The 15,625-nt window shown below is 31.1% G+C and overlaps 1 protein-coding gene across 1 annotated transcript in view; it reads right to left on the bottom strand.

The window, feature by feature from the left end:
• Positions 1 to 264: 264 nt before the first annotated feature.
• The window catches only part of LOC140046786 (uncharacterized), a 31,387-nt gene continuing 16,026 nt past the window's right edge, over positions 265 to 15,625 (bottom strand). The window contains exons 19-36 of the mRNA XM_072091514.1: positions 15,297 to 15,462; positions 14,982 to 15,067; positions 14,551 to 14,615; positions 14,010 to 14,397; positions 12,500 to 12,642; positions 10,949 to 11,038; positions 10,523 to 10,702; positions 10,061 to 10,312; positions 9,032 to 9,226; positions 8,619 to 8,813; positions 8,083 to 8,385; positions 7,917 to 7,988; positions 7,293 to 7,509; positions 6,344 to 6,382; positions 4,749 to 4,787; positions 4,193 to 4,226; positions 1,724 to 1,749; positions 265 to 1,193 (exon numbers count right to left, since the gene is read on the bottom strand). Of these exons, the coding sequence (XP_071947615.1) occupies positions 1,021 to 1,193; positions 1,724 to 1,749; positions 4,193 to 4,226; positions 4,749 to 4,787; positions 6,344 to 6,382; positions 7,293 to 7,509; positions 7,917 to 7,988; positions 8,083 to 8,385; positions 8,619 to 8,813; positions 9,032 to 9,226; positions 10,061 to 10,312; positions 10,523 to 10,702; positions 10,949 to 11,038; positions 12,500 to 12,642; positions 14,010 to 14,397; positions 14,551 to 14,615; positions 14,982 to 15,067; positions 15,297 to 15,462 (2,663 nt within the window). The 3' untranslated portion in view covers positions 265 to 1,020. The remainder of the gene's footprint in view (positions 1,194 to 1,723; positions 1,750 to 4,192; positions 4,227 to 4,748; positions 4,788 to 6,343; positions 6,383 to 7,292; positions 7,510 to 7,916; positions 7,989 to 8,082; positions 8,386 to 8,618; positions 8,814 to 9,031; positions 9,227 to 10,060; positions 10,313 to 10,522; positions 10,703 to 10,948; positions 11,039 to 12,499; positions 12,643 to 14,009; positions 14,398 to 14,550; positions 14,616 to 14,981; positions 15,068 to 15,296; positions 15,463 to 15,625) is intronic.

Here is a 15,625-nt window from a genome sequence, read left to right as displayed (position 1 = left end):
GTTATTTTTTAACATTTTTAACTTTTGAAATTAATAATAAAAGTTAATGATCAAGAAATAAGCAACTCATTACCATGACTAAAATTAGTGTCCTGTCTTTTGCATTACAATTTGCAAAATTTAGCGGGGCCTATGGTCTGTGCACTTGAAGTAGGATTTGGTTTCTGTTAGCAAACACACACCTATGAATACTAGATTATATAGGCCTATGTATAAAGCCTCTGATAAGTAATGATGTGACAAATAAAATGAACACACTTAATCGTTATTGTTTCTTATATTTAATAATAATGTTCAATTTATATAGCGCTAAATCCAGGTTGTCTCTAAGCGCTGAACAGTCAACAAAAAATGCAAAAATGTTGAAAATGCAAATTAAAAGGTGGCATTTGAGGAGTTGTTCGAATGTGGCGAGTGATTCGGCATTCCTGATTGAGTTGGACTACTGTCTATAGCTGTCAAGCTCAACTGCAAAGCTTACCCTTTGACCCAAATTTAACTTCTTTAGAATTACAGTATGACAAAGTTTTATTTAATTCCTTTACCTTTGCCATAGACAAATATACAAACAAACAATATATAATATACAAATAAACATGACTTCCTAGCTGGTGGTAATACCATGGAGGAAATATACAGTACAATATCTGTATATATTTCGTCCATGGTAATACTACTAAATCAATTACAATCTTTGGAATGTTGTACAGTATATGCTAACAAACAATCTGTTACAAACAATTTGAGTAGTATAGCTAGATGAATAATGTCTTTTGTAATTGGTCAGATTTTTGCCCTACTCTGACGTAACTTTACTTTATACTAAGTACATACTGAGAACACTGAAAAAAGTAATTCTCGGGTGGGACTTAAACCCATTACCACCAGACTAACAGCTCTCTGAACCACCGAGATTGCACTGATGGCTAGAGTCATTGATTTATAATGTCTTTTCTCTTGTTCTAAGCAATTGTAGATGGTTGAATTGCCAGTTAAGGCAGTTGACATGAATTAGTCTCATTATCGCTCTCTCCGATGATAAGAGTATATTTTTCTACATACATATAAGCCATATCCCACCACAGTTACAGCCAATACTATGCTACTGACAGCATCTGCTATTTCTTTATATTCATTTATCAAGATTACCATGACTATGACCAAAAGCAAACAAATTGCCAGAATAATACACTCTGAAATTAAAAGAGAAATTATGAGAAAGGTTCCCTGTTTTGTTTAAATTTTTCTATCAATTTAGGGACTACAAAAAAAATTGTTGCAATTAATAACTAGAAAGCCACTCCGAGAGTGCATACCTCCGCCTACTGTAAAATTCTCCTACATAAGATTTCTCCGATAAAAAAAAAATATATATATTTGTGTGTGTCTTAATGCTGTTTGTGATTTAGGCTAATATCATTACAAGCATGTGTATGCGAGTTTGGTGCAATGGTTATGTAACAAGCCTTTCAATTAACAATAGCTTCAGTTGACTAACAATAGAACAGCAACGCGAAAATCAAACGAGTGAATTTGAAAAGAAATAGGTTTTTTAAACTACTCCCAGCAAAAAAATTGCCCATTAAATCAAATTATGTTTTAAAATTACAAATCACAAATTATAACTCTTGCCTCTTGTTCAAAAATGAAGTTTTTTTGACAAGTAGTAATTTGCCTTTGGATTTATATATATATATATATATATATATATAAATTAAATTACCTTTGAAAATGTCCTTTTTAGTCAGCCTATAAATAAAGATGTACACATAATTAGTATATGACTATAATGAATGATAGATTGACTTTCTATTAAATGGAGTGAACTCCAATGGAATGTGGAAGGAAGGCATTCAAAATGTTCCCTTTCACATTGGTTGGTATTTAAACACACATTATTCACCAGCAGTAGCACATCATCATTGTACTCTCAATCATTGAAATGGGAATCATTTCATATGTTCTTAGGTGTGAAATAATAAATAAAAAGTTATTGAACCATTTGAATGCAGTAACACAAAAAAATGTATTAATAACTGTGTGAATTAATTACCCCAAATTTCTTGGCAGCAGAAATGGGAATAACCACTTTTAACTGGCATTTATAAATGGTAATGTGAAAATAACAGTAAAAAATACATAAAGCCTGTTTTCCTGTCAATCATTTAGTTGCGTCGAGTTTAAAATCGGTAAAGTTGAAAATAAAATAATAATGACGATGATCAAGCCAGACCGCTAATATTTACACATATTTTACGCGATCATTCATAGTTTCTTGGTTCTTCCGAGCGTTGCAGGAACACGCGGACGTGAAGTGTTGCAAAACCAAGGCCAGCCACGTGAAAATTGAAAAAGTTACGGGTTTTGATGCTTCAACCCAGCCTAGGACATGCTTTCGTTGATATCTTAATCTACGCCTTCATTAAAGACACACATTAAATTTAATTGTTGTAATATTATAATTTAATTTGACTTGCACTTGTTGTTTTGAAATATCATGCCTTGAAAGTGTACAATGAAGTGAAAAACATCGTCGCGTTGTAAAAATTCAAGAATTGTCAGCGCATACCTATTTTTTTCACAAACTGCAATGATGTAATTTGTGGACCATTTGATTGGTCAGTTTTAACGATCGTAACAACCGTAATTGTTAACTATTGCAGATTTTAATGATTTTTAAAGTTGATTTTTACCCCCTTTTCCTGTTAATCGTTAACGATTTTAAACTGAACGCAACTTAACGATCGACAGAAAAACGGGCTTAAATGATTGGAGGCTAGAATGCCATTTAACTGGTTATTGCTGTGCTACTTAGCTGCAATGCAAAATAATATTTTATTGTATATAGAATCTTAGGGCCTGTTTCTGCTGCAACTGCTCAAAATATGGTATTTTTAGTACCCCTTTTCTGCTAACAATACTTCTTTGGTGGTCATTTTAAAATTCATCCTTTTTACTTAAATTGCCATTCATTTATTTGTTCGATATTTAAAAGTCGCAATAAAGGAAGTTTTACGCCTCTCACTTTCAACAGCAGCTTTGGCAGCAGAAACAGGGCCTTATATGTTTGACTGCTTGATTGCATTGCATTTTGGGTAATGTAATTTTGTCAACGACTAACCACCAATTTAAAGAGTTATTTAAAAGCACAAATTTAGCAGAAATGCGGTCAGTCTAAACAAACGGTTTATTCGACACTATTCAAAAGAAACAAGGCCATATAAAGTATAATACATCTTCCAAGCAATGAACTGATGTCATCGTGATAAATTTACTTTCAAATTGATTTTGTTTTAAAAGGATATTATTTTAACATTTAAAGTGACACTAATGGATGACCAGTCTTTTCTGAAACAAGAAAATTTGTGCTATGAGATGGACCAACGAATAATCCAACCAAAACCTAATAATTGAATATTTGAGCGCCGCCATTCTTCCAGCCACCTTGCCTTGACATCAAATTCAAGGTTGAAGTGGTCAATTTTGTTGTGATTACATAACTGCTTTAAGACAGTAGGGATTAAACAGACAAAAATGAATGTTGTGTATTCATTGAATTGGAGAGAATATTTTCTTTGTTGGAAGACCGACTTTACTTTTTCAATTCCGTCATTAAATATAGGTAATACTAGGACAAGTGGAGATCCCACAGAAACACCATCACATGCATACAGCAATAAGTATTTTTGTTTATTTCTATTTTATTCATTTGTCCCTAAAGGATGTGCGGCTCCCTAGATAAGTGGCTGTATATGACAGTTGCTGTGTGTGTGTGTGTATACTAGTACACCGGGGTAACCCCTATTCGTCTTGAAAGATGTACTAGGTTCTTTAAAGTGCAAAAGAGCCAGATGTGTACACTGGAACTCTACAGTTTATATTGTTCTACCACCTGAACCATAAAGTGAATGAGCCTGGAACCCTTGCCGATGTTATGGCTATGTCTTACGGTTCCACTGTCTTAACCGATGGGCCACTCATTCACTATGTATGCGTACACATTTTTTAGTGAAAAAAATTACAGTTTTTCCCGTAAAACAAAAAGGGGGATTTTTATATTCAAGGAACACCCCTAAATAGGAGTTATACGGTAGTGGCTGTAGCTCTATAGTTAAAACTGTAAGACTGTAATTACATTTTACCAGTCCGAGTGTGGTAATAAGAGAGTGGTGTTAATCAAAAAAATATTTACCTTCTATGATGTTGTTCTGAACTTGAACTTGAACCTGTAATTGCAAGCAGTAGTTAAACAGTTGATTTATTGCCAGTATATTGTTTAAACATTGACTCACAGAAGGATCTATAGCCATGCGTATGGAGTCAAAGATTAAAATCTGGCTCGATTTAGGTTTTATCTATTTCACTAATGTACATTAAGTTTCCACATGTTAGTAGCACAGGGCACAATCTAGCTTATACTACAATGTAAAAGACATGGAATTCATTAACCCAGGATAATTAAACCAATCACCAACATACACACATTTAAACCAAATTGGAATTCACCTTTGTACCAACAACATTTTATGAATTTGTGTATATTGTTAATATTGTATGTTATTGTTTTCTTGAGCTTGCAGTTTTTTATCCATGTTTATCAATTGTTATATTTTCTAGATTCTAATTGTTAGGGTCCCAAATGGAAATAAGTTTTATATTATTTAAAACTTTTTTTTCCTGCTTCAATTATTTTCATTTTTACTGTCAAATAAATAAATCAAAAGAATGAAATACATGATGCAACATACCTTCTGGACTGGGCAGTAAATTAATGATCACTGAATTACCTTGAAGAAAGTGTATCATGGATTAAAACACAAAAATTTCAAGAGGTAACAGTTACATAGGATATAAATGTAAACACTACATAGCCAGCAGTCAAACACTGATAAACAAGAAAACAATAATATATTGCTACTAACGTCATTTTGAAAGTTAATTATCTAGTTTTGCCATCTACTTTTGAACAGTTAAAAATGAAAAAAGTTGCTAAAAATGCTTTTTACCTATATATACCTATATACAGTGTGTTAAAGAATATTTTTAGAAATTCAATATTCAATAAAATTCAATATATTTCTTTCGAAATTGTCCACGGCGCAAAACATCTAAATTTCAATAATACCAGTTTTTTTAATGTTGTTACCTTGCAGAATGGCTTCTGCTGAATCTGCACCTGCACCAGAAGCTGTATCTGTACCAGAAGGTGTTGTATTATTATTATTTGTATAATGTAAAGAGGGACTACAGCGACAGGCCCATCGGGCCTTTTGTAGTCTCTCGACTATATATATTATATGCCATTGTTATGATATAATATTTTTGGTCAATAAATGTTTCTTGAATTGAATTGATTAAATGTGATGGTTAAACCATAAGAATGATTTCCAGTCAGTTTCATCATCATGTATCATTTATCACTCTCTTATATTTAAATTTAGACGGGTTTTAGCCCCCACCCTCACTAAAATTTAACAGCCATGTTAACTATTTTTCTGCAACCCGACCGATCTTTTATCATTTAGGCCCAGGCCTAGTTTAGTAAAGTTGCAAAAAATACTATTTTAATAAACGGTCAAGTGAATAATGAACATTATGTGATCAACATGGAGTAGCGCTCTCAACGTTTGAATACAACAAAACTTTTCAATTACGTATTCAGCACACGGCCATGTGGCTTCCGTTTGGATCACGAGGCGAGAGATATAAATATACTGAACGATGAAAAAGCAGTCAATAATTATAAGCAGTTTTGTTATATAATTGCTATAAAAAAATGTTTATAGCTGCATTAACTGAAGCTGCTGTTTTTGTGTGCGAGATTCTGGTGGTCATCAAAAAAAAGAACAATCCCTAAATCAGTCTTGAAAACGTCAGTTTGATAGCTCTAGCCAATAGTATAATTATTATTGAATTATTGGTAAAATCATAATCATTGTTTTTAGAATATAAATAAATGAAACACTATAATAATTTTATATTTACTGTAAATATAATTAATATATTAATTAAAAAACTACAGTAAACCTACTTACACTCATTACATTATCTTAATTATCAATATCATGTTTTTGTGTTAAAATAATTTTAAATAATTAAAATAAGAGAAAGTAATGATTTTATCATTAATTGTTTGGCTTCTTAATTACCACTGTTTAAAATGATCAAAATGAGATGACGTCTATTTCAAAAAGATATGCTCTTCCTTTATTTTATAAGCATGTACTATTTAAACATGCTACATACAGCATGGCCATATATTATGCAATTGGTTATAACACAAAATCCTTTTCTGTCTTAATTGACTTACTTCATTATAATAATAATAAAAGACATAACATACCTTGGTTTGAACTTGATGTTCCAGCAACATCTGTATTTACTGAAAAATATAACAATATATTCAATAGATACTCAAATTCACATCACATTCAAACACAGTCATGAATGCAACAATTTATTTTATAAACAAGTTAGTTAGGGCTAATTCCAAATGATGCTTTAACGCACTTTCAGTTCTTTGGAAACAATTTGAGAATTTTTGCAACGCGACATTTGATTTGAATTTATTAGGAAAATCATCATAAAAAATACATATACAAAGTGATAACATAAATTACGGACATTACAAATAATACATTTATAAAAGATTTTCCAGGATAGCCCAAAAAGCTTATTAGCTTATTTCCATTGGGATCCTTTTACGATCTAAAATAAAAAATATAAAAATTACTAAGTATTGCATTTAACACGTAAATATAACAAAAACAATAATATAATAAAACAAGTTAAATTAAAAGACTATGATTGACTTATATAGTTATTTGATTGAACAGAAATGTGATTTAACATTTTTCTTAAAATTAAATATGTTTTCTATTTGCTGAATGGATTCATTGTTGGCTGATTGGGTTTGAAAATCAACTTGTTCTGAGCACCGTCTATAAATGTTCTACTACGTGTTCAAATTTGGAGCACTGTCTTTTTGAATGGCCTAGCTTCATGGCCTAGCATTTGTCAATGATTAACGATCAATAAATTGAATAAAATAAATGTTTTGTATTTCGGCTCTGCCTCGTTAAAATTAGAGCATTCAATCTTTCAACTCATGAAATATTTTCACCATCCAACTCATAAACATTCATTATTTGTATATTATTGTACATTTGAAGCATAAGTTATCATAATCTTGTTTAGTAGTTTCTGACTGACTCTCTAGTTTCACACTGTTTACTATAGTTAGGGGTAATAAAAATGAATGAAAATACAATTGTCTGTTTTGATACTCTTACCTTCAAATAGCCGCTTGTAACGTGTAACATCCATACTCATATACGTGCCAGTTTTGGAGCATTTCAACTTCTCGTCGTGGAAATCACCAAGATTTTGAATGTGCTTCTGTTCTGATGTATCACTACATACATCACAAAGTATGCATCTCTCATATTGAATCCCTCTTCTACCACCATCTTGAGAAGGTTCAAATGACTTCTGGATCGTTAACAAAACCTAACAATATAAATTGAAGGTTAATTTCCAACAACATGCAATTAACACAAACAATATAGCACAAATTTTAAAATCTACATTTCAGTAAAAATCACTTATAAACTAGTTTTGATAACTGTACTTTCAGTTGTTTGTATTTTAAATTGATATAATATTAAGATTATATCATTAATTTGTTAAAGATGTATTGTTTTTATAAATCAATTGTCAATAATCTATTTAATATTCAATTAATAATGTATATCAATAAAAATTACAAATTATATTACGCATCAAGTAAACTACACAAACATGATTTTAAATATTTAAGTTATTTTAAACTATGTCATAATTACAAAAAAACAAATCAACAAAAACATCTATAAAAAATGATATAGTTTTCAATATTGATATATGAAATAACAAACCTCTTTACATGCTTCAGAAGAGGGTTCATCATTACTTGTTTCATTAGAAGCAGGAGTTCTTTTAATAGTCACCTAAAAAAGGAAGAAAAGAAATGTTTTGATATCTGAATTTAAGTTTTTATTATTAAATCATAACTTATTCACAACAAATTATATGATACAGTACCTTTAACAAGAACTTTCTTTCATCGTCCATAGTCACAAATTTGACAAGAGATAAGTTCACATGATGATCTTGGTTGAAGTCAAGTTCAGCATGATTATACAAGAGTATTGGGTCAACACCTTTCATTTGAAATTTGTTGAGGAAATCAATAATCATATATGGAAACAATACATCTGGCAGATATCCCTTAAAGTCGTAGTAGATACTGATAGATTGTGAATCATCAGGCACTGGTTTTACTTCACTTGATGTCTTGAAAGCAAGGCGTAGTGGCACAAAGAATGATCGCTTTCCAACAGATTCCTGAAATTGTTGATTTGTAAAATGCCATTTAAATTTTTTTTAATAAGAAAACGAAGATCATTTCCTGTACATGTTAAAAACATCTTTCAGCAGGACGTTTAACCAAAATATGTCATAACCCTACAAATATTTAGAAATTTTATGTAAAATTTCACCAATTATGTATCTTATAAAAAATCATTTTTTCACATTAGCTTCATGCAAAACATAACATGTTAGAAAAGATAACTTACTATAGATGTACTTGCCCTATCTTGGCTGTTGGTTGTCTTCCTTTCACAAATGAAACCTAATTTAATCATCAGTGCTACAAGAAACTCAAAATTCTTTCCTTCGTCAACTTTACGCTTTTTCCATAATTCACGCAACAAGTCTTCTTCCAGTATGCCCTTGTCAAGTTTATCAAAAGCCTTCCTAAATATGGGCAGCTAAAAAAAATACCGCCAATTAGCCATACATATGATTTTGTGTTTATTAAGTTATCAAACAATTTAGAATCTGAAAAGAGATGCAGGAATTCTGTTGAAAAAAACCCCACCAGAACATGGATAAATATTGCTGTTGATACTACAGTGCCTATAGGAATTCACATGTACTATTATTTTCCCAAGCAACACTGCATTAACATTTTTATGAGCCTACTTACTGGATCTTCTGGTGGAATGACTGTTACAAAAGCCGTGACAATTTCAACCAGCTGCATTGGATCTAACACCGCTTTATCTTTTAATAATTTGTTGTCCGGCATGTAAACAATTTCACCAAGATCATACAGGAAGTTAAGAAGGATTGATTGTTGTTTTTCATCTGCAATACCATTCTCACTTGCCAGCGTTTTAAGCTAAAGAAAAATATTAATTACTATTCAAATTTAAATAAAATATAAAATCATAGGTAGGTATACATTTATAACATTATTTTTGTCCTTTATGGCATAAAATCTTACAATTACCATATAAAAAGTTCTGCATAAATACTGTCATTTTTTTGTCATTTACTTGATAAAATTTACTGGAAAATGTTGGATCTGAAGGAACACACGGCCAGCTGGGGGATATACAATTGTTTATACGATTGCTCTTTTAGAATGGTAACATTGCTGTGAATATTCCATGTAATATTACTAGGTTTGGCTCATAATTCTTCAGACATGGTTAGGACCATATTACCAATCAATATTATTATATTTACTAATAATATGGATATGAATATTCTCATTCATCCAGGTAGTATCAATTTTAAAAAGATATAAATCTAATGCACTGGACTTACTTGTTTAAAAACAGCGAGGTTAAACGACCGATCAAGGTCGTATCATCAGGCCAAATGATGGAATTGTGGCGTTTGGTCAGTGACCCGTGACAGAGTCGAGGAACTGTTAGTGAAGCGTCTAGGGATTTTGTACTTTCAATTCAGCTATCAACAAAATATCTAGATGCTTTACTAACAGCTCCTCCTTTACTAACAGCACTGATCAAATGCCACAATTCCATCATTCGGCCTGATGATACGACCTTGATCGGTCGTGAAACGTTGCTGTTTCTAAACAAGTAAGTCCAGTGCATTAGATTGATATCTTTTTAAAATTTACTAATAATAATTGTTTTTTTGTTTATGCTTTCTTAGATATTATTTTAAACACATTTCTATTCTCAAAACAAAACACTAAACTTACCTCTTCAACAGGACACAAAGAAAAGTGTTTTTCTCTCCTTAGATTATGTATGCCACATCGAAAACGCATCCACTTCAAAGGAACAGGCTTTTCTAAATCTGACATAAACTCATCAATAACCTTTTTGAGTTCACTAAAGCTTTCATCTGTAGTTTCTTTACTGTTCTCGATGGCAAAATATCGGTGATATACATGTTCTTCATACAGTTTCTCTTTAAGTGCAGTTCGAAGCTTTTTAAATACCTTTTTTGCCTAATAATAACAAATTTATAAATTAATATTCAAAAACTTCTTTATGATAGACTCTGGGATTACTATATTGCTAATAATCGCACGATAGACTTAAGTAATCAAATTAATTGATGCACTACTCTAGTACTCATTTGCTTATTATAGATCTGACATGTATGCTTAGTTGTGGTAATTTCAGTAAACATAAAAATGGAAGCATTGAGTATTTACCTCAGCATTTTGTTTTTTTTTAAACCAACTAAGCTTACCCTTATGTGTACCCACAATAAGGATAGTTGGTTTATGAACTCCCTTTTCTTTGTTTTCTTTCCCAATACGACTATGAGAATAAACTGACTGGATGTAAGATAATATGAACTGGAGATTGGTCCAATGATGTTTACGTTTTTTCTGAAAAAAAAAAATTCAACAACTATCATACAATTTAATGATTTTATCCACGATTAAATTTGAAGCTTATCTGGAAGGTATGAAACAAAATCCTTTCCTTTTTCCTTTTCGAAAAGACTTATTCCACCACAATATTTACAATATGTATATTTAAAACAAGAGGGTAACCTTTCCAGTTTAGCCCAGTGGGTTAATTGCTATTAAGGTCCCTCAAACTATTACTTTACATGGCCTACAAATACTTACTCCATTTGCATCAATGAAAATAGCACGATCCTCAAGGTTCACACTGAGATTGAATACTATAATGTAAAGTGCTTCTACTGTCATGAACATCTGCAAAAAGCATGAAATTTACTGATTATACTGTACAACTGATATTTAGACAAATGGTTCTTTAAAGAACATACAAGTTCATTAATAAACTGTTTTACTCTATTTACCAAACACTTCTTCTCTGGTACAAATAAATAAACAAAATATTTGTAGAAATGTTCCAAAATCTATATCTAAGCAATAACTCACCTCAGAAGACTATAATTAGTACAGATTAAAAACAGAAATTATAGATTAATAGGATTTACTGTATATACTGAATATCAATTGTAAAAGAATAATAATAATACTAATGGATAGAATAAATGAAGCAGAAAAAAAAAATTATGGAATAAAGATCAATAATAGGAAAACTAAAATCATGTGTGTCACGTACAGAGTTTGTATAGATGTGAAAGGAGAGAAGGAGGACTATTGAAAATAGTGATAGAAAAGATATGTTGGTAAAAGAAGAGGAAGGAAAAAGAGAGTTATGCTATATAGATTAAACAATATAAATACATATTCTGAACTAAAAGAGGAAATGGCAGATGAGACAAGTAAGTACTAGCAAGAATTTTTCACTAAAATGTAATGTATTTTTGTATTTCCATAGCACTACATTGTTCTCATAGTCAAAGTGGCCAACATCATCTTTTTGTAGTGAACTATTTGAATACTCCTTACAGCAGAGCCTTTGTGTAGAAACTCAGCAATGTCTGCATCTATATATAAATTATGCTTATTTCTGGAATAGGTAGACACAGTGTAAAACGTGTGTCACCAACTCTGTGTTGGTTACCCTAGTTGTTAGCTGTTACATGTGTACCGCGATAGGTATATTCTACATTTTAGCAGGCCTATACGATATTGCTCCATATTTCTCTCTTAGGAAGATATCATGGAGGGTTTTAAAACGAAATGTTGGGTTTCATCGGTAGATTTTTAAGTGTCGGCGATAAAGTTAGTTCCGGGTTCACAGTGAGTCAACATCTTGTAACTAAGTTGGCCATTGGTGGCGATAGCCATTTGAGTTTTTTCTTTATTTTCGGACTGCGGGTGTGAAGGTACAGTAGCTAGCAAAATAAGAATTATACATACTGAAAATTAATAAAGATCCCTCATAAAGCATCGGATTATATTGTGGGGAATAGAATATAAAATTACATCAGGAGAACTGATGATAAGACCTTTTGTTTAAAATCAAGTGAATCCCAATAGCCGAGTTGTTTAATAAGCTGGCAGGTCTGTATAACTTTTCCCTATCTGTGTCTCATTAGGACCATAGGATATACTTCTTCCCATGTTGCAAGCCGTCTAAAACTTCTTCCGTCTTAGGCCAAAATGGCCCGCTGTGTCGCGGAAGTTAGTTTCAAAAGATGTTTAAACTAAAATAATGTATTAATTATATCAATTAGGATGGTATTTATTTGAATAAACGCCCAACACCTCCCCAATAAAACATCACTTAAAATTACTTACGCGATGTATACCATGGTATATTAATTGACCTCCATGGTCCCAGATGTTGAATGTTTCTTCCAAGGGGTCCTCCTTATTTTCTTCAACTTCCTTGATCACATTTTTATCTAACTGCTGATCTGTATCAAATGGAATGTCAGTACCTGTAGGTAAAACAGATTTTGTTTGTAATACTCCACATGCAAAAAGCACCATTGTAGTAATCTCATAGTGGCGTTCACATCGAACTATGGCTAGTTAATTTAACTAGATTATCTATATGATCGCCATAATTTGGATGTGAACGCTCAATTATGTCCGGATGATGGTTTTTTTCTGTACAATTATTGCTGCTTGGATTTAGAACTAAATCCAAGGATAGCCAGTTATTTTATGAGGGTAATTCAATTAACAACCCAGCAGGTGACCTTCAGTCTCATTTGCACCAATGAAATTAAAGAATTTTTTAACCCAATTGAAGAATTTTCATATTTTACATTTAAATTGCAAAGAATATGGTTATTCTTCATTGTGTACTACCGTAAAATGTCCTAAAAAATTAAATGAACTATGTCTGATGAGGAACAGAGGTCTAATAGATATAAGAGAAGATGGTAGGCCTACAATATTTACTATACTGAAAAGTATATAAAAAAAGTATACAAAATTTAACAAATGACTAATTGGTAATCACAAGTTAAAAGTAAACAACATACAGGATAAATAAAAAAAAGAGATGATTTTATACATAAAATAGTATTTAAAATCTTCAATACCAGGTTTTTATGAAATTGAATTAACTAGACATAATTGTACCAAAGAACGGGATTTGTCAAGGTTTAGTAGAAAATTGTTAAATCCACTTCTTCTAGACATAGTTCCATGTGAACCCCACTATATTCATAGTTGTCATCACTATCATCATTATAGTCATTAAAAATTCATCATTGTTGTTGTTGTTGTTATTGTTTGTTATTATAATCAATGTTGTAGTTGTCATCTTCATTATCATGAATGTTGTAGTTTTTGTCATAATCATTGTCATCATCATCATTGTAATTGTCAACAATATTATACTCATAACAATCATTCTCATCATTGTTTTTGTATACATAATCATTTTAGTCAATGTTTGAGTTGTCATTGTTTTAGTCATTATCTTTATAAATTGTATAGTATTAGTAGTTTTTAAATTATTTTACTCACATTTAATCATATAAATATACAATAAAATGTCTAAAAGTTCTTTAGTCAAGTTTGAAAATATTTCTATTAGAAAAACAACAATTAATTTATAACTGCAAATAATTAATTAATACAGCAGATACAGTATTACCTTCCAATTTAATTGTTGTAAAATGGTACGATCACGGTACAGTATAAACTCCACTATATTGTGAATGGGATCAAATCTCAGGATTGCACATGTTATGTTACAGTCATTAAAAAGGTTCATCATTAATGTTACATAATTCTCAATACTATTGTTTAAAAAAACAGAATTTTAAAAGTTACAAAAAATAATCATTACCATGACTGCTCTGTTTGTCATGATCATTATCACTGCTCTGTTTGCTGTGGTTGCCATGATCATCATCTTTGCTGTGGTTGCCATGATCATCATCTTTGCTGTGGTTGCCATGATCATCATCTTTGCTGTGGTTGCCATGATCATCATCTTTGCTGTGGTTGCCATGATCATCATCTTTGCTGTGGTTGTCATGATCATCATCTTTGCTGTGGTTGTCATGATCATCATCTTTGCTGTGGTTGTCATGATCATCATCTTTGCTGTGGTTGTCATGACCATCATTTTTGCTGTGGTTGTCTTCCCTATTGGTGTGGTTGTCATTAATATCATCATCATGGCCCTCAATATTTTCAAACTCATCATCATCTTTAGGTGATTTCTGGACAACCTAACTCATATAATGAAAACAAAACTTATAAATAGTTAAATATTCTTTATATTTACCTAAAGAGAAAATACATTTACTTTCCAAACCACATTATACAAGTATAAATGCCTTTTGTATTATTTTAATGTTTTAAAAAAAATGTTGTTGACATACGTTTTCAGTTTTCATTGTTCTCATTTTGTCAGCGACATATTTTGTAAACTGTTTTGAGGGATCACCTGAAAATAATAAAACAAAGTTATTTATTTCTCTAGGTCCTACATCTGATTTAAGTGAATAATATTTGATTATTAGGTTACCACTTTAAAACTACTTGATAATGTAAATTGCATGAAATACAATCCTGAAAGAAGCAAACCATCAAATGTTTTGCATCAGAAAAGATCAGGAGTAACAATATTTAATATGTAAAAAAAAAATCATGCAGAAATCAGTCAGTTACACGACTGTTCATATCAACATTAACATAGAATCCAACAATATACTACTGGGTATCAGTAGTATATTGATCTCCAGTTTATCTTTAAATAGTGTATCATTATTCACTGCAAGAGGGATGAAAAGCTAAATTAATTGATGTTTACCACTATCGTCATAATCTTCTGTCCATGTTGTGGTTACAGTTCTTATCACTGCTATTCCATCTGTAACATCATGTTTGCGGTTAAATCTGAAGTGAAAATCAGTTGAAACCAATAATGAACTTGGGTCACTTTTAAGTGCTGTAAACATTATGCTTGGAGTTAAATTTGAAGTGAAAATTATTTGAAACCATTAGTGAACTTGAGTTACTTTTAAGGCTGCGATATTAGGGAATTGGTTATTAAAATGAATCATATTCATAATAGTTAACTCACATATTTCATAGTTCATTTCTCTGTACTTTAACTAGTACTTACTCTTTTCCAAGACATGCATTGATTAGGCACGTTTTACCTACTCCTTCCTGCCCCATCACTTTAAGCATTCCAAGATTGATTTTGACAGATCCCTCAGTCAATGCCTTAGCGTACACTTCCTGAACATCTGCACCATGAGCAGTAATAGCAGATGGAATATTTTCATCTGATAAAATATAATTTTATTATATAAAAACCATGCCATATAATGCTAAGAAATAAAAAATCAATAACTATTTTCTTTTGTGATAAATTTGTTTAAATCAATTAATGCAATGACTTCAAATGGCAATTAATTCAGCAAGCATATTAATTCATTTCATGTATAA

The sequence above is a fragment of the Antedon mediterranea genome, chromosome 4 (assembly GCF_964355755.1).
Source record: "Antedon mediterranea chromosome 4, ecAntMedi1.1, whole genome shotgun sequence".
NCBI classification, from domain to species: Eukaryota; Metazoa; Echinodermata; class Crinoidea; order Comatulida; family Antedonidae; genus Antedon; species Antedon mediterranea.
The sequence above is the reverse complement of the archived record's forward strand: the minus strand, read 5'-3'. Positions and strand labels throughout refer to the sequence as shown.